The sequence below is a fragment of the Saccopteryx leptura genome, chromosome 3 (genome assembly GCF_036850995.1).
Source record: "Saccopteryx leptura isolate mSacLep1 chromosome 3, mSacLep1_pri_phased_curated, whole genome shotgun sequence".
Lineage (NCBI taxonomy): Eukaryota > Metazoa > Chordata > Mammalia > Chiroptera > Emballonuridae > Saccopteryx > Saccopteryx leptura.
In genome coordinates, this window is record NC_089505.1 from 369,889,092 (window position 1) to 369,911,248 (window position 22,157).

General features: G+C 47.2%; 1 protein-coding gene and 1 long non-coding RNA gene across 15 annotated transcripts in view; one reads left to right on the plus strand and one right to left on the minus strand.

Moving 5' to 3' along the window:
* PTK2 (protein tyrosine kinase 2) overlaps nucleotides 1-22,157 on the minus strand; it is a 192,686-nt gene that overhangs the window by 123,723 nt on the left and 46,806 nt on the right. For all 14 annotated transcript variants that reach the window (XM_066379591.1, XM_066379590.1, XM_066379584.1 and 11 more), the window contains 2 exons: nucleotides 10,260-10,486; nucleotides 114-280 (listed from right to left, as the gene is read on the minus strand). In XM_066379591.1, coding sequence (XP_066235688.1) covers nucleotides 114-280; nucleotides 10,260-10,454 — 362 coding nt within the window. In that variant the 5' untranslated portion in view covers nucleotides 10,455-10,486. The remainder of the gene's footprint in view (nucleotides 1-113; nucleotides 281-10,259; nucleotides 10,487-22,157) is intronic.
* Nucleotides 13,598-17,375, plus strand: LOC136401407 (uncharacterized). The gene is made up of 2 exons (XR_010750517.1): nucleotides 13,598-13,735; nucleotides 16,944-17,375. It is a non-coding gene; the product is annotated as an uncharacterized lncRNA (long non-coding RNA).

The following is a 22,157-nucleotide window of genomic DNA, read 5'->3' on the forward strand; positions in this document are numbered from 1 at the left end:
TCAGGCAGGAGGCGCAAGGACGCCCGTGTGAGCAGCAGATGTTCACCCTCTAGGTCATGACTGAACACGGAAAACAGAGCGTGTGTGAGTGCCACGAAGCGGTGTGCACTTACTTCCACTCCTCCGGCGGGTGTGCGAGCTCGTACTTCTCCCTGACGCTGGAGACGCCCATGTCCAGGTGCAGCCAGTGGACCTCCTCTGAGCGCAGGTGGCTGAGCCGGAACCCATAGCAGGCCACGTGCTGCACTTTGTGGCTGTCCACTATCTTCTGAATGATGCCCTGAAAACACCCCCCACAGAAACGACTGTTACTAACAAAAACAGTAGGCAAAAAATTACGCAATGGTCCTTTCCTTTTGTTATCAGAAATCTTTGGTAAAAGAGTTTTGTTTTTTTCTTGTGAGAGAGACAGAAAGAGTCAGAGAGAGGGACAGATAGGGACAGACAGACAGGAAGGGAGAGAGATGAGAAACATCAATTCTTCGTTGTGACACCTTAGTTGTTCATTGATTGCTTTCTCATATGTGCCTTGACCAAGGGGCTACAGCAGACCAAGTGACCCCTTGCTCAAGCCAGCGACCTTGGGCTCAAGCTGGTGAGCCTTGCTTAAACCAGATGAGCTCACACTCAAGCTGGCGACCTCGGGGTCTTGAACCTGGGTCCTTTGCATCCCAGTCTGACGCTCTATCTACTGCACCACCATCTGGACAGGCGGTACAAAAGTTTTAAGTTGAGTAAATTAATTTCACCTAGGAATTTATTTTCTCAAGTAGTGTTTTTATAAAGAAGAAAAAGCTAAGACAGAAAGCTCTTCCCGTCTCTCACTGAGGAGCCAGGCGTGGTGACTGATGCCCAGTACTGCCCTGCAGCCCCTCTGCACCGTCCCCAACTCGCCAAGACACCAGCTGCCCCTTGCTGTCACTGCTGAGGACCAGATCCAAGGAGGGGCCGCACTTTCTGAACCATGGACGGTACATTGTTTGAGACCAGCTGCAGCTAATATTATTTTTTAAAAAACACACACTTAGGAACATATAGTTAAGGCAGTGGTTCTTAAATTTTTTGAAGTCGGGGCACATTTAAAATCCTACAAATAATTGTAGGTGCACTGTATACAAATTTCTGAGAAATATGTTATAATAATTAAGTCAAATATTAAAGAAAAAAATATAAAGTCCAAGCATGCTTTTATGGCAATTAAGTAAATATGACAAAATTAAATTTATTCTGACATTAAAAAACATTTTTGTTACATTTCCTGAATTATGCTTTTTAGAATTCGTAAGAGGGGTTAAAAAATAAAAAAAATGACAAAAAGGTTATCTTTATACACACACACATTCTTAGTAAGATTTAGTAAATTCAGCAGGTCCTGGCACGAATGTGTTAAGTTTTTTCATTCTTGTGTTTATGAGAAACATGAGCCTGATGTGTCCTAGCGATTTCTTCAATGTTTGGGCATATATATATTTGAAAGGGTAACTCTCATTTCCTCGTCAATACATTGAAGAATTCCTCTCTTTTTACTCTTAATTGTGTTGAGGGTAGAAAATCCTAATTCACATAAATAGGATGCTGAAAATTGTAGTAAAATGTTCAAAGCTATTGCCACATATTCTTCTTTTATAGAAATCCAAAAGGCTTCAAGAGACAATTCCTTATGTTTAATCATCAATCCAAAACCCCCACCACACATATCATCTTAACTTTACACCAAACAAAGGATAGAAGAAATTTGCCTTCAGTCTTCCGGGGAACATGGGGGGGGGGGTAGTGTAAACAATCCAGCACCACAACTTAACAGCCTTTTGCAACCTAATCAGGCAAGTGAGGTGGGGGTTGGGCAGACTATCAGCTTACAGCCAATTCCCCACACCTCTGTCCCCCAAAAATCTAAACTCCAAAAACCCTGTTGGTTTTTTGGTCCCCAACAGGCACGTATTTCTCTGGAATACTATAGGGCACACCTGGAAATCTCCTAGGGCGCACACTTTGAGAACCACTGAGTTAAGGTGATGCTTCTGATAACATTGATGAGATATGAATAGCTCTTTGAAGATGGGTCTAACCAATCTCTTTGCGCTTCACAGGTTAATGTGCAGCAATCTAAACTAACCTCCACATGTGTTGTGCTTCTAACATACGTGGCCCATGGGTTCAGAGGAGATGAAGGTAATCTTTGAAGGAGAAAGTGAAGTCTCTCCCGGGGCTGTGGAAAGGGGACTGGTAGACCTGATTCTTGACCTGTACCTGCACAGGTGTGCAAGTCATGAGCATATGTGCTTGTGAAGACTCCCTTGGGCATAGGATGAAACCATCTGCTGCTCTTACATGGAGGTATTGCTAATCACAGTCCCCGAAATCCTCGCAATCTTTTAGGCCAATGGTCGGCAAACTCACTAGTCAACAGAGCCAAATATCAACAGTACAACAATTGCAATTTCTTTTGAGAACCAAATTTTTTAAACTTAAACTATATAGGTAGGTACATTCCTTATCAAGGTAGCGCCCACATGTAGTATTTTGTGGAAAAGCCACACTCAAGGGGCCAAAGAGCCACATGTGGCTCGCGAGCCACAGTTTGCCAACCAGGGTTTAGGCCATTAATAAGGTTGTTTTAACGATGCTGACATTGATATGAAATTATCAACTACTATTACTAGTTTTTAAAAATTTACAATTAACTGAAGCTATCATGGAACTTGGAACATAAGGCACATCTTAACAAGCTCCTGTACACTGGAGCATTTCTTTACTGCATCACAATGGTGCTGATGATAGTTATGGCTGCTCTCAGCCCTCCCCTAAGAACAGACAGCAATACACTGTACAGAGACACTGGCGAGGGCCCCATGTGTCCCTAAGGCAAGCTGGGTGCCTGCACGTGGCCGACCTCCTCTTAGGTGCCCGGTCCCGGGACGAGCTCTGTATCGGGCACAGGGGGAGTCAGAGGAGGGGCAGAGGAGGAGTGGACACAGCACCATGGCGAAAGCGTGAACAAAGGACCAGGTATTATGAAGAAAGGTTCTCACGGGGACAGGAAGAATGGGTGGGCTGGGTCAGGCTGAGTGTCCCTCCTGGCTCTGGAATCAAGGCAGGACCCGTGAATGATGGTGCAGGACATGCCCCGCTTGAGGGCACCCAGCCAAGGGGGCCGAGGAAGCCAGAAGCCAGCCCGAGCTCTGGGGTGGGGGATCTGCGCAGAGGAAGGGATATCTTTTTCTAGTAATTCTCTCAGACAGCTCTGCAGCTTCTTGCCAATGCACGGCTCCTGAGCTGCCCAGGGCGGGGGCTGGAGCCTCTTGCAGACTCCCACAAAGGCACTTTTGTCCACTGCCTCCGCTCTGCTGGTTCGTGAGCAAGCGCACACCAGCAGCAGCCACCCCCGCTGCCACACACACGGTCATCCCCCCTCCACACAGTCACTGCCGCCACCTTCCTCCCGCCTGGCAGGGCTGCAATCACTCTGCCCATCTAGCCTGTCTGCGTGCTCTTGTCTGTCCGTCCACACCCAGACACAGAGCAAGCCCAGGGCACAAGCCTCTCCCTATACTGTATTTGCCAGCAACGCCCCAGGAGAAACCCCACCCTCTCCAGGGGCCTCTGGGTGCTGCCTCCAGGTCCTCTGGCCGCCCGGGGCACACATAGGAGCCTGCCTGCAGAGAAACAGCACGGCCTGGAGAGGCTCCATCCAGACTGTGAAGCTTGTTAGGGAAAAGCAGGTTCCTAGTTTTGACGTGTTGTAGAATTGATATAATTTTAGTCGGTTAACTTGATCCTATTGCCCAAAGACACCCAGAAGGACTGCACCCAAATGAGTGCTGCCACACCAGTCACTCGTGACTCTGCCCTAAACATGCACAGCAGCGGCCCTGGCAAGGGGCTCCGTGGATAAAGCTCGTCCTGGCACACTGAGGGGGGGATTAGATCCCCGGGCAGGGCACATACGAGAAGCGATCAGTGAGTGCACGACTCAACGGAACGACTGGGCGGAACGAGTTAATGCTTCTTTCCTCCCCCTTCTTTCAAATCAATGGAAAAAAAATTTAAATTAAAAGTAGTAACAGAGACATTTCTTTTTATTTTTTGCTGTTTGATTATGCTTCCATACTGTGTTCTATCCAATTTCCATTCTCCAAAGCTCCTGATCCTCATTGCTGACTCCACGTGGGCAGCAGTCAGGACCGTGACTGACACAGGTGTTCGGAGCCGATGCAGTCACAGAAATAACGCCGAGAACCACGCATCTGCTTCTGGATAACTGAGCAAATGACTTTCAGAACTGAAGATTTGGTGAAAAATGCATGCTCAACAAACGCTATACTGGTACCCTGTGGACATGCTACCATTTCCGTGCAACACACACACGTTGGTATGTGTGTGTGTATTTCAGGAATACACACGTTCTGAAAAGTGGCTGTTTCTAGGAAGGTACAGGACTAGGTTTACAACCTGTCACTCAGGGGAGCTGAATAACAGTTAAAAGTTTCACTTTCTAAGACCCCCGTAGTCCTTTCTAGCGGTGAACTGATGTGAAACCACACTGATGAGTGCTCACGCGTGGGGGGCGCGGTCTCCGGCTCCTCTCTGGAGGACGGCTGGCGTGTAACCACACAGCGCAGCCATATACCCTGGACCCACGGGACTGATGCAGCACGTCCTCCAGGACTGTCCGTGGCTGGACTTCAGAAAGTGCCCAGAGGACCCCTTCCCTGCAGCGACCAGCCCTTCCTGGCACAGGGCAGCTCTGCTCACAACACTCATTGCTTGTACAGACTCAGAGAATCCCAAACTGTTTGTGCATCTTCTCGTCCCACGGTCAGGAAGCCGACTGTAAAAGGTCAGAACGCTACATTCATATCCATCACCAGCTCGGTGTCAACAATTAATGCTAATCCAACCAAGTGCAGTCACCTTTCAGCAAAACACACGGACTGAACATACTGTTTATGAGGGCAGGCTCAGGTGATTATGTCAGCCCTTCTCCGGCGGCTCGCAGGAGCACTGGAACCGGAGAGTGTGTTCTAGAGAGGGTGTACAGAAGCAGGCTCACTGCTGTTCGTACGGAAAAAGACATGCAGGTTATGATTATTACAACAACTTTATTAACTCGAAAGAATGTCACAATGGTATGCTTACTTGCAACTGCAAACTTACCTTTGCCCGCCCCTGCATTTACAACCCTTCCAGGAGCCCATTAATACATTTTAAGATGCTTTGAACACGACAAGAATTTTGTCAAAGAACTTAATTGCTAATCTTCAGTAGCATTATACTGTATTTGCCTAAATTTGGTGTCTGGACATAAAGAGAGTTGTTTTGGGTCTTGCCATGTAAAAAGAGTAACAAGGCAGGGACTGAGAGTTAGCAGAAACACCAGCCAGGGCGGGCGCGGCTCTGGGCTGGTGCAGTCTTGGACTGTCAATCTAGCTTCTCTTCTCAGTCGGTTAAGGCTCTCTGCTCTGCACACGTGTCCTCACTCACACCTCCCAGCGGCCGTACCCTACACCTCGGGCTCCACGCCATCATGCCACAAGTGTGTGTGGAGCACGTGCTGCACACCTGCTGAAGGTGCTGGGACATCACGAAGCAGCGAGGTCCCCACTGCCTACAAGCTGACAGTCCAGTGGGGGGAGCAGACAGGAAGTGAGCAGTCCATTGAGAAACATGACAATTTCTAGGAGGAGAAACCACCTGAAGCAAGTCTAACAAACCAGAGGGAGGGGACAGAAAGGGCGGGGAGGGGCATTCTTGGGCGGGGCAGTCGGAGAGGCAGTAAGGCGAGAACGGGTGACAGGAGCCACCCAAAGAACCTGGCTTTCCTAAAGAGAAATGGGGAGTTACCGGAGGTTTTGAGCAAATTACTGATGAGAAGAGTGGATGTGAGAAAAGTCGTCCAGGAAGCAGAAAGTGAAAGTGAGTGACCAGCAGGACAGAGTTCACCAGCATGATGGGAAGGCGAGGGTCAGGGCCCCTGAGGAACTGGAACATTCACCCGACGAGGCAGGAAGCCACCAGCAGGTTCTCAGGAGGAGGGCCACGCCTAACGGTGGGACTGTGTTGGCTGCAGGTCTGTGAACGTGCTGAGGGGCCAGTGAGGAAGTAGGGTGCCAGGAGACCATGTGACAATGGAGGCAGGAGACGGGGAGGTCGTGTGGAGTGGGCAGGTCCCAGGTATGCTCTGACAACATGTGGGCAGGGTTAGTTAACGTGTTGGACGCAGGGTGTAAGCAGAGGAGTAAAGGGTTACTCCCAGGGACCTCGTGGACTCAGAGAAGGGAAACCCCAGACTGAGGCACGGGGCAGCTCTTTTTGAGTAAGAAGTGTCAAGACAGAAAAGAGAGGTGCAGACTCAGCCAGGCAGCACTGCGCTCAGAGATCTAGAATGAGAGCTCTCTGCGTGAGGCACAGGGATGGAGCAGGCAGAGAGAGGATGCCAGGCCGCACTGTGCTCAGAGATCTAGAATGAGAGCTCTCTGCGTGAGGCACAGGGACGAAGCAGGCAGAAAGAGGGTGCCAGGCCGCACTGTGCTCAGAGATCTAGAATGAGAGCTCTCTGCGTGAGGCACAGGGACGGAGCAGGCAGAGAGAGGGTGCCAGGCAGCACTGCGCTCAGAGATCTAGAATGAGAGCTCTCTGCGTGAGGCACAGGGACGGAGCAGGCAGAGAGAGGGTGCCAGGCAGCACTGCGCTCAGAGATCTAGAATGAGAGCTCTCTGCGTGAGGCACAGGGACGGAGCAGGCAGAGAGAGGATGCCAGGCCGCACTGTGCTCAGAGATCTAGAATGAGAGCTCTCTGCGTGAGGCACAGGGACGGAGCAGGCAGAGAGAGGGTGCCAGGCAGCACTGCGCTCAGAGATCTAGAATGAGAGCTCTCTGCGTGAGGTACAGCGCTCAGAGATCTAGAATGAGAGCTCTCTGCCTGAGGTACAGGGACGGAGCAGGCAGAGAGAGGGTGCCAGGCAGCACTGCGCTCAGAGATCTAGAATGAGAGCTCTCTGCATGAGGCACAGGGACGGAGCAGGCAGAGAGAGGGTGCCAGGCCACACGCATGGTGGAGGCAGCCCTGGCATTGTCCTCACGTTTCCTCCCAGGCTTGCTGTCTGTCCTGCTCCCTGTCGCCATCTCATTGTTTCTGCAGAGAGCCCATGGCATTAACATTCTCCGTCCCTGTTTCTCTGGGGAGAACTGCACTACACACTTCACTGATGTCTGGTCCAGTACAGACTTCGGAGACACAGGCTCCTTCCCGAGCCCTCTGAAGCTACCGTTCCTGTGCCTTCTTGCACACACAGCTGGCTCTGCTCAGAGTCTGTGCTGAACGCCGTTCCTCCTCAAGCAGGGCCTTTTCTGGCGGAGTCTGGGATTTCCCCCCACTCTCAAGCATCACTGCACGTTTCCCGGTGGCCGGGCTCACTCAATGCTGTCCAGAGTGGGCTCACCGTGCCCGTCTGAATCGGCCCCACACCTGCCGCCCGAGGTGCCTGGAGCATGGACTGACACCTGGTCAAAGCTACGGCCAAGGTGAGTGATGTCTGCAAATACGAGCTCCTAACTGCCAGAAAACTATATCTGATCCAGATGGAATATTGTAGCCTAAAATCTAAATTCTACCTTTCCCCTTATTTTCCTCACAAATAGTTAGGACATATAAGGTAAAGAGTTGACGAGTTTCATTACTATAACAGGGGGAAGGAGGCATATCTGTGCGCCTTAGTCACTGGACACTGTCCTTCCTCCCTGCAGACGAATATGGAGGAAGTGGGGGCAGGAGGAGGCAGGGCTCCTGAAACATTCGGTCAAGCACACCCTGAACACTTAACACTGAACTGGTCTGAGCCACACGCTGCCTCACTCCTCACTCGCAGCAACCTCCGTGGGGATGAGCTGCTCCCGCAGCCCCTCACCGGCCTCACTCACCACCCCCAGGAAGCCTGTACAGGCAAACCCCACACCTAGTGCGCCCTCTGGCTCCCGCCACCTGGCGCACCGCGTGAGGCACCTTCTGCCTGCACTGCCATTAAGGTCACAAGGGTCTCTTCCCAACAGACTGTAAGCTGCACTAGCAGGGACCCTCTTCCATCTCCAAACCTTGCCAAGTGTCTGCTATGTAGGAGATACTTATAACTCTTAACAAACTATCCTATCTGAAGTCGTGTAAATACTTTCAAAATTACACTTTCTAGAAAAGAACTTAAAATGTTAGGGGCTATTTTAATTGCTTTGTTTCTTTGTATCTTTTGAAGAATTAAAAAGAAAACCAGAGATAAAAGCAAGTTGATGGCATTATATAGTAATGTATGAATCAGTTATTAATTTTCTTAAGATATTTTACAACAATCTAAACTCTGGTCAAACATTAGCAGAATGAATATTATAAAGAAAAAGTTATCTCTAAAATATGAGAATAAGAATTATTACACTTTAACCAAGGAGGTAAAAGACTTGTACTCAGAAAATTATAAGACATTGAAAAAAGAAACTGAGGAAGATACAAACAAGTAGAAGCATATGCAGTGTTCATGGATAGGAAGAAGTAACTTCATTAAAATGTCCATACTACCCAAAGTAATCTATAGATTCAACGCAATTCCTATTAAAATACCAAAGGCATATTTCACAGATCTAGAACAAATATTCCAAACATTTATATGGAATGAAAAAAGAACCCGAATAGCCTCAGCAATCTCGGAAAAAAAAGAACAAGGTGGGATGTACCACACTTCCTGATATCAAGTTATACTACAAGGCCATTGTAATCAAAACAGCTTGGTGTTGGCATAAGAACAGACATACAGATCAACAGAACAGAACAAAGAGCCCAGAAATAAACCCACAGTTTTATGGACAACTGATATTTGACAAAGGAGGTAAGAGCATATAATGGAGTAAAGACAGTCTCTTTAACAAATGTTCTGGAAAAATTGGACAGGTACAAACAAAAAAATGAAACTAGACCACCAACTTACACCATTTACAAAAATAAACTCAAAATGGGAAAAAAACTTAAATGTAAGTCACAAAACCATAAAAATCTTGGAAGAGGCAGTAAACTCTCCGATATCTCTCGTAGCAATATGTTTGCCTATATATCTCTGTGAGCAAGTGAAATAAAGGACGAAATAAACAAATGGGACTATATCAAACTAAAAAGCTTTTGCACAGCAAAAGACATCATTAACAAAATAAAAACACAACCCACTCAATGGGAGGACATATTCACTGATACGTCTGATAAGGGGTTAATAACCAAAATTTATAAAGAACTTCTAAAACTCAACTCCAGGAAGGCAAACATCCAATTAAAAAATGGGCAAAGGAACTGAATAGACACTTCTCAAAAGAAGACAAAGAGCCAATAGGCATATTAAAAAATGTTCAATGTCACTAATCATCAGAGAAATGCAAATTAAAACCACAATGAGATACCACCTCACACCTGTCAGAATGGCACTCATTAACAAATTAACACACAATAAGTGCTGGTGAGGGTGTGGAGAAAAGGGAACCCTCCTGCACTGCTGGGTGGGAATGCAGGCTTGTACAGCCACTGTGGCGTTTCCTCAAAAAATTAAAAATGGAACTGCCTTTTGACCCAGCTATTGGACTTTTTGGAATATATCCTAAAAATATCAAATCACTGATTCAAAAGAAGATATGCACCCCCATGTTTACTGCAGCATTGTTTACAATAGTCAAGATCTGGAAACAGCCCAAGAGTCCATCAGTGGACAAATGGATAAAAAAACTGTGGTACATATACACGATGGAATACTGTGTGGCTGTGAAAAAGAAGGAAATCTTACCTTCTGCCATGGCATGGATGGACCTGGAGATTATTATGCTAAGTGAAATAAGCCAGGCAGAGAAAGACAAATATCGTATGATCTCACGTGGAATCTAATGAACAAGATGAACTGAGGAATGAAATAGAGGCAGAGGCGGGGTCACAGGAAGCAGAGGGACAGCTGTCAGAGGGAAAGGGGATGAGGGGATGGGATCAGAGAAGGTGAAGGGAGTAGCCAAAATATATATATAACACATAGATACAGATAACAGGACAGCAAGTCCCAGAGGGAAGGGGATAGAGACTTAGGGGAAGGGGAAAAAAGGGGTGTGATGGGGGGCATGTTTTGGGGGTTGAGTGGGACACCTGAATTCATGTTAACACAATAAAAGAATTATTACATTATCTTTTTTCTTTTTTTAGTCCACAAGGGTCATTACCATGCACTTGTCCCCCAGGAGAGGGTGCTTACCCTGACATCAGTAGCATCTCCATGCCTGATGATACTGGCCCAAGTGGTCGGCTCGCTGTTGCTTTCAAAATAATGAAAGACTTTGAGCACTCGCTCCATGGTCCCAGGGGAACGCTCCACAGTGGTGCCCAGCTGCGTCTTGGTGCTCGAATTTGGTGTGTGATTCAAGTTTGGGTCCAGGTAAGCAGCTGCCATTATTTTGCTAGATGCTAGGTACCTGTCATATTCTGTAAGAGAAAATAATGTTCACTGTACAATATTTGAAATCTAAGTAAAATATGGTATAATGACAATTACATCCATGCTTGAGGAGAACTGGGACCTAACCCAAAGAGGCAGTCACTGTACCCCCCACCCCACCCCCACAGTCAGCGCAGAACTGGATTCACATCAGCATGATAACTATTCAACTACTATTAAAAGACCAGGAGTGCTAGCTCAGCTCTGTCAAAAATCCACTGTTATCTATAAACAATGTAACTTACCCTATTTTAATCACAGCCTTTAAATTTGTGGGAAAATCTTACAGAAAAATCAAATATGTTAATTTATGCTACTTTTGAAAACTTTTACATGAGATACAAATTCCTTCTTCATACAATAGCAATTCAGCGAGTAGTCATACATACTAGACTTTTGTGATTAAAAAAACTACAGACAAAACAAGATCGTCCTACCTGACTAGGTGGTGATGCAGTGGATAGAGCGTCAACCTGGGATGCTGAGGTCCCAGGTTTGGAAGCCCTAGGTCGCAGGCTTGAGCATGGATTCACCAGCTTAAGTACGGGCTCACCAGCTTGAACATGGGATCCTAGATACGACCCCATGGTCGCTGGCTTGAGTCCAAAGGTCACTGGCTTGAGCAAGGGGTCACTGGCTCGACTGGAGCCCTCCAGTCAAGACATGTATGAGAAGAATTAATGAACAACTAAGGTGCTGCAACTATGAGTTGATGCTAATCTCCCTTCCTTCCTGCCTGTGTCTGTCTCTGTCTCTCGCTTAAAAAAAGATAAACAAGGTCCTCCTCCTTAGTCATTAGTCACCTTGCAGGGGAGTCAGACATGTCACAACAGAAAACAAAACCAAAAAACAGAATCAACTGAATTTGCTACAAGGATGACAGGACTTCCACTATGAATGTGAAAAAAAGCTTGGGCAAGACTAAAATTCCACTGAGAAAACCCAGCAAAGCCAGATCAAAGCCAGCCCTAACTACGTCTGCAGGCCCTGTGGTGCAGTGAGGTACCCACCACCACAGGTGACAGACACGGTTGCCTTTTCCCACAGGGCACTGCCAATTCTGCCTTCAGGGCCTGAAGAGCCGAGGAAAAGCCAATCATGAGAGTGAACCCAGTAGAACTTCCAGCAGTGAAGAACCAAGTTTTGAGTGTGCTGGGCCTAGGATTCCGGGGCGGCCGGAAGGGGCAGAGAGCTGAGCCCCACGACCTGCTGGTTGTCCCTCTGAGACATTCCCAGCCCTGAGGCCCAGCCCCGAGGGGTCAGCAGGGTGAAGGGAGGACCGAAAGGGCAGGAAGGAGCACACCAATCACACCCTTCTAGCTTCTGGCACCTTACAGAGCTGAAAAGCACAATCACACATGTGACCCAGTCAACACAGAAAACACGACAACCAAAAGCAATTCATCTTTGCAAGTGAAATTTTTACTAAGTCACACATGAAATATTTACTAACATTGACCACATGGTGAGTGAAAGATAAAGGTTCAATAAATATTAAAGGACTAAAAGTATCCAGAGTATGTTCTGTGCCTGGCATTAAACAGGTCAACACAAGGGTAACCAGAAAACCCCAACTGTTTAGGAATTAAGCAATGCAAGTCGAGTAACCCTCGGCCAGAAAGAGGCTCAAAAGTGTTTGGAACTGAATTTCACAATAAAAAGAAATATCAAAACTGGATGCAGAGCGAATTGTGTTTACATTAAAATCAACATTTTAAAATGCAGTATTTCATAAACGGAGATTGGAAAACAACTTTCTTATGTAATTGATATTTAACAATCCAATTTAGAAACAGCAAAATGAAGTTATTTTTCTGAAAAGAAGAATGCAGCTGACATTATATGACAGACCTGTTAAGGGTAATCGAGAAGGAGAGGGGCGACACTAGCAAAATGAAGGGTGAAGGAGAGCAGAGCAGAAAAGATTAAAAATTAATAAGGCAGTGATAGTGTATTAAAATATTAAGAGACTACAAACAACTTTATGCCAATAAATGTGAAAATGTAGATGCTTGCACAACTGCTCACAAAGCACACTTCCCCAAACTGAAACAAACATGAGTTCTAAATAGACCTATTCCAAAAAGGGATAATGTGTAGTGAAGATTCCTCCCACAAAGGAATGTTTGAGTTCCTTCAACAATGTAAGGAATAGTACTACCCTTACAGAAGCCCTCCCAGAGCACAGGGCACACTCCCAACGTGACTTATGAGGCCAGCAGAGCGGCGACACTAAGCCTGGCGAGGACCAGGCGAGAAAGTGCAGACCAGGCTTTCCTGTAGACACAGGTGCAAGAATCTGTGCAAACATAGCAAATTTTATTAGCAATATTTGAAAAGAAAAATTTGATCAAGAAAAGTTTATCCAAGACATGCAGAGGAGGAGGAGGGGGAGGGGCACAAAGAAAACTAGACAGAAGGTGACAGAGGACAATCTGACTTTGAGTGATGGATATGCAACAGAATTGAATGACAAGATAACCTGGACATGTTTTCTTTGAATATATGTACCCTGATTTATTGATGTCACCCCATTAAAATAAAATTTTATTTATTTATATATTTAAAAAAAAACATGCAGAAGTAGCCTGACCTGTGGTAGCACAGTGGATAAAGCGTCGACCTGGAATGCTGAGGTTGCCGGTTCAAAACCCTGGGCTTGCCTGGTCAAGGCACATATGAGAGTTGATGCTTCCTGCTCTCTTTCCCTTCTCTCTCTCTCTCTCTCTCTTTCTCCCCCTTCTCTAAAATGAATAAATAAAATCTTGAAAAAAAGAAAAAAAAATGCAGAAGGCGTTAAACATTAAAAAAGCAGTCAAAGCAGCTTCATTCATAATTGCCAAAACCTGGGGGCCAAGATGTCCTTCAGTAGGTGAACGGATAAACTGTGGACTTGCAGAAAGTGGAGTATTATTCATTACTTAAAAGAAGGGGCTGTCAGCCATGAAAAGAGTTGGAGGAACCCTAACTGCATGTTACTGAGTGAAAGAAGCTGATCTATCTGAATAGGCCACACACTGTGTGATTGCAACCGTGTGACATTCTGGAAAAGGCCACACCATAGACAGAAAAGTTCAGCGGATGTGGAGGTCGTGCGGGAGTAAGGAGTGCTGGGCAGGGAAGGACAGGTGAGCACATGGGATTTTAGGGCAGTGAGCATAGGGCATGACACTGTGATAATGGATCCACGTCACTGATCACACATCGTGCAAACCCACTGAACGAGCGCGCCTAAGGTAAACTTATGGACTTTAGGTGGTTAATATAATTCATCAACTGTAACAAAGGTATCAATCTGGCAGGGGAAACCGGTGGCTATGTATGTGTGCGGCACAGGAGATAAGGGAAACCTCCGTACCTTCCCCTCAAATTTTGTTGTGAACCTAAAATTGCTTTAAAAAGAACAGTCTTGAACAAGAACATGATGGTAACAGGGGTGAGGGGTGGGGGGAGGGGGGATGGGGCGAAGAAGGAGAGAGGGGGTGGGGGAGGGGAGGGGCACAAAGAAAACCAGATAGAAGGTGACAGAAGACAATTTGACTTTGGGGGAGGGGTATACACAGCACAGTCAAATGTCAAAATAATCTGGAGATGTTTTCTCTCAACATATGTACCGATTTATCAATGTCACTGCATTAAATTTAATAATAAAAAAGAACAGTCTTAATTTTTTTTTAAAAAGTAATCAATATAATTCATCCTAAGAACCACAGTTATCTCAACATATGTAGAAAAAAGCATTTGACAAAGTTTAACCACTCATGATAAAAAAAAAATTCTCAGCAAAGTAGAGATAGGAGTAAATTTCCTTAGATCTACGTTAAAATTAAACACTGGTGGGACGGAGCCCTGCCTCACACCCTCGCCCCGGCCAGCCCTGAGACAGCCTGAGTCAGGGATGACCACCACCACTTACACTGACATGTTCCGGAAGTCCTAGCCAGACGCGGCAGAAAGCAGTTAGGCGGCAGCCGCTTCTAAGGGTAAACCCCTGTAGGTTAAGGGAGTGAAGCCACTTTCCAACAGAAAGCAACTTTGTTTTCATTCAGTGCTTTCATTTGCCTGTCAAATCCTATCTGCGCTATAAACTCAGACTGGCCACATGTCCACCATCAAGCCTTCCTCAACTCGCCTAGACAGTTCTGTATCTGATCTGTTTACAACCACCACCTCCCATTGGTAGTATTCACGTTTGTCTTTGTGTTTGGTCCTGAGGATGCTGAGACCTGGCATCTCAGTCCCCTCTGGCAGTCACACCACCATGGCTCCGCCAGTCTGAGGGCGGGGTCTCCACACGAGAGAAGTCCCAGAGCTGCTTTCTGCTACATTGCCTCTTCTGTTTCCAAACAATAACAGAATTCTCTGTGCTGTTTGTATGGTTCTGCATTTGTTTCTGACCCATGGCTGAAGCTGTACAATTAATCTGGGCTGCCAATTCTGTCTTGACCTGAAAAAGCCCTTCACCCTCCTGCCCACAGAAAAGTGGGCTTTTTCGGTGCTTTATTGACATTGCACAACCTGTGGCCAGTTGTATCTTTTATAACTTTTCCAGGTTAACCAAACATAGGGACCTGTTAGTTGTACAGATCACAAAATATCTTTTTCAACAAAGTATCAAAGAAGTGGCTTAGACTCCTATCCACAAAGTATCAAAGAAGTGGCTTAGACTCCTATCTGCAAATCGCCTGTGGTGAAGGACCAGTTTTTGTTTTAATTTACAATGTGTCACAGACCAATAAATACCTTTGTAAAATACAATGAAAAGGAATTTCTAGGAAAATGAAATTTAAAAACAACATACACACAGAAAGCCAAGCACCAAACTTCTACATCAGAGTTAATAAACATAAAATTACTGTCAAAATGCTATGAAGGTTCTAGAGCAGCGGTTCTCAACCTGTGGGTCGTGACCCTGGCGGGGTCGCCTAAAGCCATCGGAAAATACATAATGCATATCAGGTATTTACATACCAAATCATAACTGTAGCAAAATTACAGTTATGAAGTAGCCACCAAAATTATTTTTTGATTTGGGGTCACCGCAACATGAGGAACTGTATTACGGGGTCACGGCATTAGAAAGGTTAAGAACCACTGTTCTAGAGGCTTACACCAAAAATTCTACCTTACTTTGTCCTAGCTCAGTGGTTTTCAACCTCTTTACCCTAGACACCAGTGTCCTAGCCAGCCAGAAACAAACACACAATAAATGAAGTTTTATCTTACCGCACATAACAGTACAACACGGTACAAGCTGATGCTTGATTTCCGAACTCCACATGTATTATGCACTGAATACTACGTAAGCTTGCCCGAATGCTTTTTGTCGGTTGTGCTTGATTTGAAAATGCTCTGTGCGTGCAAAAGATTGTTCAAACAAGACTACAAGTTCCAAAGATATCTAAGACAACCTCAACAGTATTTTCATTGACAATACAGGTTGATAAGTGGAAATCACCCTGAGCATAAGTGAATTCAACTAAAATTACTGCGTCTATAATCTTCATACAACATCAGGACAATTAACTCTTTTGCAGCCCAGCACTGGTCTGCGGATCAATGGTTGAAAACCACTGTCCTAGATGACCAACAGTTCCAGCACCCACCCAGTCTGCTGACCATGCTTTGGCGAGCTGCGACTCTGGCACCAGGGCAGGAAAGAGCCCAAGTTCTTACTAAAATGAAACGAGACCCCACGTCAGCCATGGTTGCTGAGCTGTCTAGAGCTTCAGCGCTCCCTTTAGTCAGCATAGGAAAGATTTCAAGGTTCCTGGTGCCAAACACTTTCTTCTCTTGGAAGAAGCAAGGCAGTCCCAAGTGAGGGTGTAAGGGAACAAGGTGTTGACAAACCCGTGAGCTGGCTCCCAGCTCCCCCAGGCTGATACAAATCTCCATAAAACAGTACATACAACCGAGGGAGAGAAGTGCAAGGGCCATCACGAACACCTAACTCCAGAGTCCCAGTTTACACTCACTGTACACACCGAGTAAGACCCCCCAAAAGAGCTGCCTTGTTATTCTGGAAATATGCTGGCCCTTTAATAAAACTTGAGATGCTTGCCCAAGTATGAGTGAAGACACAAAGAATGTAAATCAATACAGCTAATTCATTTAACATTAAGACAAATTTGAAAGGAGTTTAATCATTTGCTAATAATTCTAATTAAAGTAAATCTTTAAACTAACTAGATTGGTATAAGTTTTCTTCTTAATTTTGTTATTTTATATAAGATTTGGGTTTATTTTCTCATAAAACTCTAACCTAAATATCTTCTCTTGGAAGAGATCAATATAGGAGTTAGCTGAATATCCTAAACTTCCTATATGGAGTTTACTAGACAGAGAAGCTAACAATAAACTACTTAAAAGTTTACTACTATAATATAAATGTGTGGCAGCTTCTATTTTCCCAAAAGTAACTGTAACACTATCTCCCATTCCCAGTTCTCTTCTTCCAATGTGACTCTGATCACTCCTTTCAAAGGGTGGAGTCTGCATCCCCTCTCCTTGAATCTGGGTGGACTTCATCCTAAGCTAGATGTTGAACGGCGACATGAGCAGAAAGAAAAATAAGAGGCTCCCGCATCTCCCTGGGTGTGTTCGGATGCTCACTCAGAGCGCCCTGCCGCCATGCCGCACAGGATCAGCATTCCCAGAGCTGAGCTCCGAGGACAGAGGCCTGAGCTGAGCCTCCCATGGACAACCAGCATCACATTCCTGCCTCTGGCTCCCATTTACATTCCCAGCTGATACCACCTGGAGAGAGACAAACTGTGCCTGCTGAGCCCTATCCAGGTTACAGATCTGAACAAAACAATGAATTCTCGTCATTTTAACCCACTGAGTGGTCAGCAATAAAGCATGTATTCAACTAAAGTACCTATGGGTGGTCCTCACTTTGCGCAGGAGTGGGGGACCATACCATGACTTACCCCACGAGACTTCTGGGGATGGTGGATGTGGAGAGTGGTGATGGCTGCCCAACCATGTGTACATACTTAAAACCACTGAATGGCGCACTCCAAAATGATGACTTATTACGCGAAATTCTATCTCAATTTTAAAAACTGATTTTTTAAAAAGTACATTTTTCTGCCTGGCCAATGGTGGTGCAGTAGATAGAGCATCGATCTGGGCACTGAGGTCCCAGGTTCAAAATCTCGAGGCTGCCAACTTGAGCACAGGCCTGACAGCCAGAGGCTCTGTGCATGTCGTAAGAGGCCCTCCCTCTGCGGCTTCTCTGGGGCTGACCGGTAAGGAGAGGAGTAAGCAGACAGGAGGCAGTCCGTGTCCCTGTCATTCCTGGTGTCACTCAAATATGGTAGCTGATGTGAGGAACGAGCCTGGAGGGAAGTGGCCAGATGGAACGGGTGCTCAGACAGCTGGGCGGGAGGCCCACCTGGTGAATCTGCATCACATGATGTGACCTCCCACCCCAGGTCTCCTGAAACAGACAACACTAAGAACTATCTCCCTGGAGCCAAGTGAGAGTCCACGCCTGACTCCTAAGCACTACCGAGCACGTTCATTAATCATAATACGCTTTCTCAAACACAAGTGACTTAATGTAATACAAACATGGTTAAAATGTTTTTCTATATATTACTTTGTAATTAAATTGAACATTTAAAGATGTAAAGTAAAATTTATTAAAGCAGACATTCAAAATTGCTACAGAAAACCTGTATTAATTTCCCCAGCACTTAAGTGCCTCCATGTTCATATCTAACACATGCATCTAACATCCAAGAGCTTCCGCAGAAAGACACCACCTCGGTAAGAGTCCTCCCAACGGCAGACAGTTATGACGTGGCTGGTCGAGGTGCCTCTGCTGCCCTTCTCCACAGCCCTGAGCGCCTGGCCACACAGGTCAGAGCCTGTGTTCTCCCGGCCACCCTGCAGTCCCGTCCACAACGGTCCCACCTACCAGTCCCCGTTCCTCCCAAACGTCCTCACTGCCTTCTGCTCTCAGCAGTCTTTCAAGCTGGACTCCTTGGTCCACTGGACTCTGCACTGGTCTCAGAGCCGTGATGGCTGGACCTGGCGAGCACGGACTCACCCTCCACGCCTTGTCACTCTTCCATGTCTGCTCCCTCTGGAAGCCACTTTCCAAACGGAAGGAGGCGTGAAGCCTGAGTCTGGCCCGGTCATGTGTGGAGACAGCAGAGAGGAGAGGAGGACCCAGCAGAGGAAACCCAGAGGCTCCAGCCAGTAGGCTAGGGGGTGACACACGAGTGATGGCTTGGAGACAAAGTCAAGGAGCGGTTCACAGAGGACAGAGGTGGCAGGTCACTGCCTGCTCAAAGCAAGCCCCTGGCATGTGGTAACTGAGGACGCACCGGGCTCCCGAGACAGTGGCCCCAGCGCAGGGACGGTGGGGCGGGAAGCCTGATAGGCATAGGTTCCAGGCACTGTGTGGAGACAGGACACAGAAGGAACACCCGGCATTTTGGAGCAAAGACCGGGGCCACCTGCTGGCTCTGCTGTGGGCACGTGAGGCCACAAGACACTGCGGGGAAACCAGGTCAAGTGACCTCACAGTCGTTCACTAAATGCACAGCTAAAAGCCTGCTTTATCAAAGACAGCATTTGTCTAATCTCTGTTTAAAAAGACAAAATTGAGTCAAGTGTTACGAAATAAAAAAAAATCAAACAAAAAGCCTTTGACTGAATACCGACAGGTAAGTACCTGGGAGGGCTGTTATCCGTGTGATCTCATTGCATTAGATCCTGATGTAAATCGAAGAGGTAAGCACTAATCCCAACACACAGGAGAGAAAATGAGGGAGTAATGGGGTCTGGATCACCCCCCAGAAGGAAAAGAAAACTGCATGCAAAGGGAGGGAAGCGGTCGGCGGCCATCTTTCTGGCTGGCAGCCGAGTGGAAGGGCCCCAGCGGCTGCGATGAGGAGCACCGAGGGCGGCACTGTCTGCTGGGCAGGGGGAGGGCAGGACGTCGGAGGACAGGCTCAGTGTGGGGACCGTCACACCCTAAGTGCCTGCACTCTGTCAGAATGCAGGAGGGCGGGGAAGCGGGGAGCCCTGGCTTCTGGAAGTCTACTGTGGAGAGGGAAGGGAACTCAGTCCACCCCCGCCTGCTCGCAGGCTGGGGCCGAGGGAGGGGGCTGTGGGGACACAGGACTGACATTTTGATTTGGGTTACTTGAAACCTTGAAGGAGAACTTTAACCTCACAGATAAACTGAGTCTTTGTGCTCCTAAGCAGGAGTGATTCACCTGTGGGAAAGAATTCCCATGGTGTGTGCAGGCTTTTTCTCTCTACGGGGTCAACTTTGCAAAATCAAAACAGCATACAGCAAAGACTCCCGGCTGGAGATAAACCGCGGTGCACACTATGAGCGCTTTTCCTGGTAGCAGACACGGGTCTGGGCTGTCTGAGCACACCCGGGGCCGCAGGTTACTAGTTCAGTAACTGTGCACAGCACTTACCAGGCCAGGACTGTCCTCCTTAGAAATGAAACCATTCACTCCTCAGAATAACCTTCCTTTCTCCACCCTCCAGATGCAGGGAACAGATAAAGTGACTTACTCATGCCACGTAACTGGTGTACAGGACTCAAGCCAGGCAGTTCACCTGGAGACCCTGCTCTGGCCTCCACGCCCTGTTCCGCTGGGTTTGCTGGACTGCCTTCGCATCCTGAGAACTTGCCCCGGGTCACACTACATAGAGCTGAGCGACAGCCCTCTCTCCCTCATCCCAGTCACCACCGTGTTGCACTGTCCTCAGCCAGGGGCCAGCTGCCACTGATTATGGCTCTGCCCAGCCTTTCATGCATTCTCCGTGCATGCCTGGCCTCTGTAGGCAGACTGTGTGCCCCCCCCCTCTTAGTCCCGAAGGTGTCTGCTGAGCCCACTACTAGGCCGGGCACTGTAACAGATGTGTGGACATGGATGGCAAACTTTGTATATACATACAGATACATACTTTGTGTGTGTATACACGCGCACACACACACATAAAATCCTGCCCTGAAGAGCTGTCAGCCCACCTAGGAGACACACTCTCACATGGGATTATTTCACAACAACTGTCACAAGCACTCAGCAGCTGGCAGCTGTGGGAAGAGCTGTGAAGAACGTACTCAACCCCAGCAGTCTCACGTCACACTGCGCAGGGCAGGCGCTTCAGCACGGGCGCTGGGACGGGGACAGCCCGGAACACAGCCACAGGGATGCCACACTGGAAAGCGCTCAATCCAGAAACCCGTACCCTCTGGTTCCAGAGAAATGCCTTGCTCCCTCCCTCCTTCTGAGGCTCTTACTACTTGAATGTTAGACCTTCTGCATTCGCCATTCTAATTTCTTTCTTTTTTCCTCCACTATCTTTCCTTCCACATCTGGAAGGTTCTTCCACACTGCCTCTCAACGCTTCCCCAAACTGAGTGTTTCTGCTCTGCTAGTTTGTTTTCTTGGTCTTGAACACACTTTTAAAGAATCCTGTTGGTCTTTCACCTTCTCCTCGCTCTCCGGAGACCTGACACAGATCTGAACGCTGCGTCCCGTTCTTCAACTTCCTTCTGCTCGTTGCGTCATCTGCTGCCCGAGAACTGTTTTCTCTGTTCATGTCTCTGTTTTGGTCCCGTTTTGAAATCAGAGGCTGCGCTTAAACACCAGTTGTCTGTCAAGGAGCCCTGTGCACAAGGGTGACCTGATGATCTGTGATCTGTGTTGAGCGAAGAAGTGGCCACTCAGCCAGTGATCCCCAAACTTGGAAACTGCCTTTCCTCTTGGACGGTTCTCAGAAAAGAACATCTACACCTCCCAGCAGGGTCTGGTACAAGCCTCCTTCCAGGATTCCGGGAACCAAGGGGAGAGAAAGCACACTTAATTTCAATCCGTCCCCACTTATGAGGACCAGAATACATTACTCTAGCATTCTACTATTACGGTTTACCAGAAATTTTCCATAGTAAAAATTTAAAAACTATATATGCAGACAACACACAATGGGGAATATAATTTATTACAACAGCATTTCAACTGTTAAGTTTGAAGGCTTTCACTGGTTAGATGCATCCTTCAGAATACGGAGACCAACTTATCTCTGCCTTAAGCCATTTATTTACTCTCTATGGGCGAGACACCCTAGGATGACAACACAGCTAGAGCTTCACCTAAATCACAAGAATAGACGCTTTTTTAAAAGAATGAAACCAAGCCCTGGTTGGATAGCGTAGTTGGTTAGAGCAGAGGTTAGAGGTTCGATCCCCACACATACAGGAAAAGATCCATGTTCCTGTCTGTCTGCCTGTCTCTCTCTCTCTCAAATAAATTTTAAAATATAATTAAAAGAGCTGACTAAGGTGAGGACTTCTACCGCAGAGGCACGTGCTGGGAGGGTTCACAGGCAGTGACACAGGAGCAAGGTCTCCGGAAGGAGCGGGACACATCACTTTGCAACATTCGGAACTGGGCTGGCTCCCCGCTCGCAGCTCCGAGACTGCAGTCTCCACAGGCTCCGCACCTGTGAGTGGAAGCAGTGACCTGCCCTGAGAGCTCGGACGACAAACGGGGAGGGCTCAGCGAGACACGTGAACAACGTCCGCATCCTGTCCCCCGATGACGGTTGCTAACGGGCGACCTGACTACCAGGCCCGGGAAGGGGCACCGAGTGCACTGGTCCCCAAACCCCGTGAAT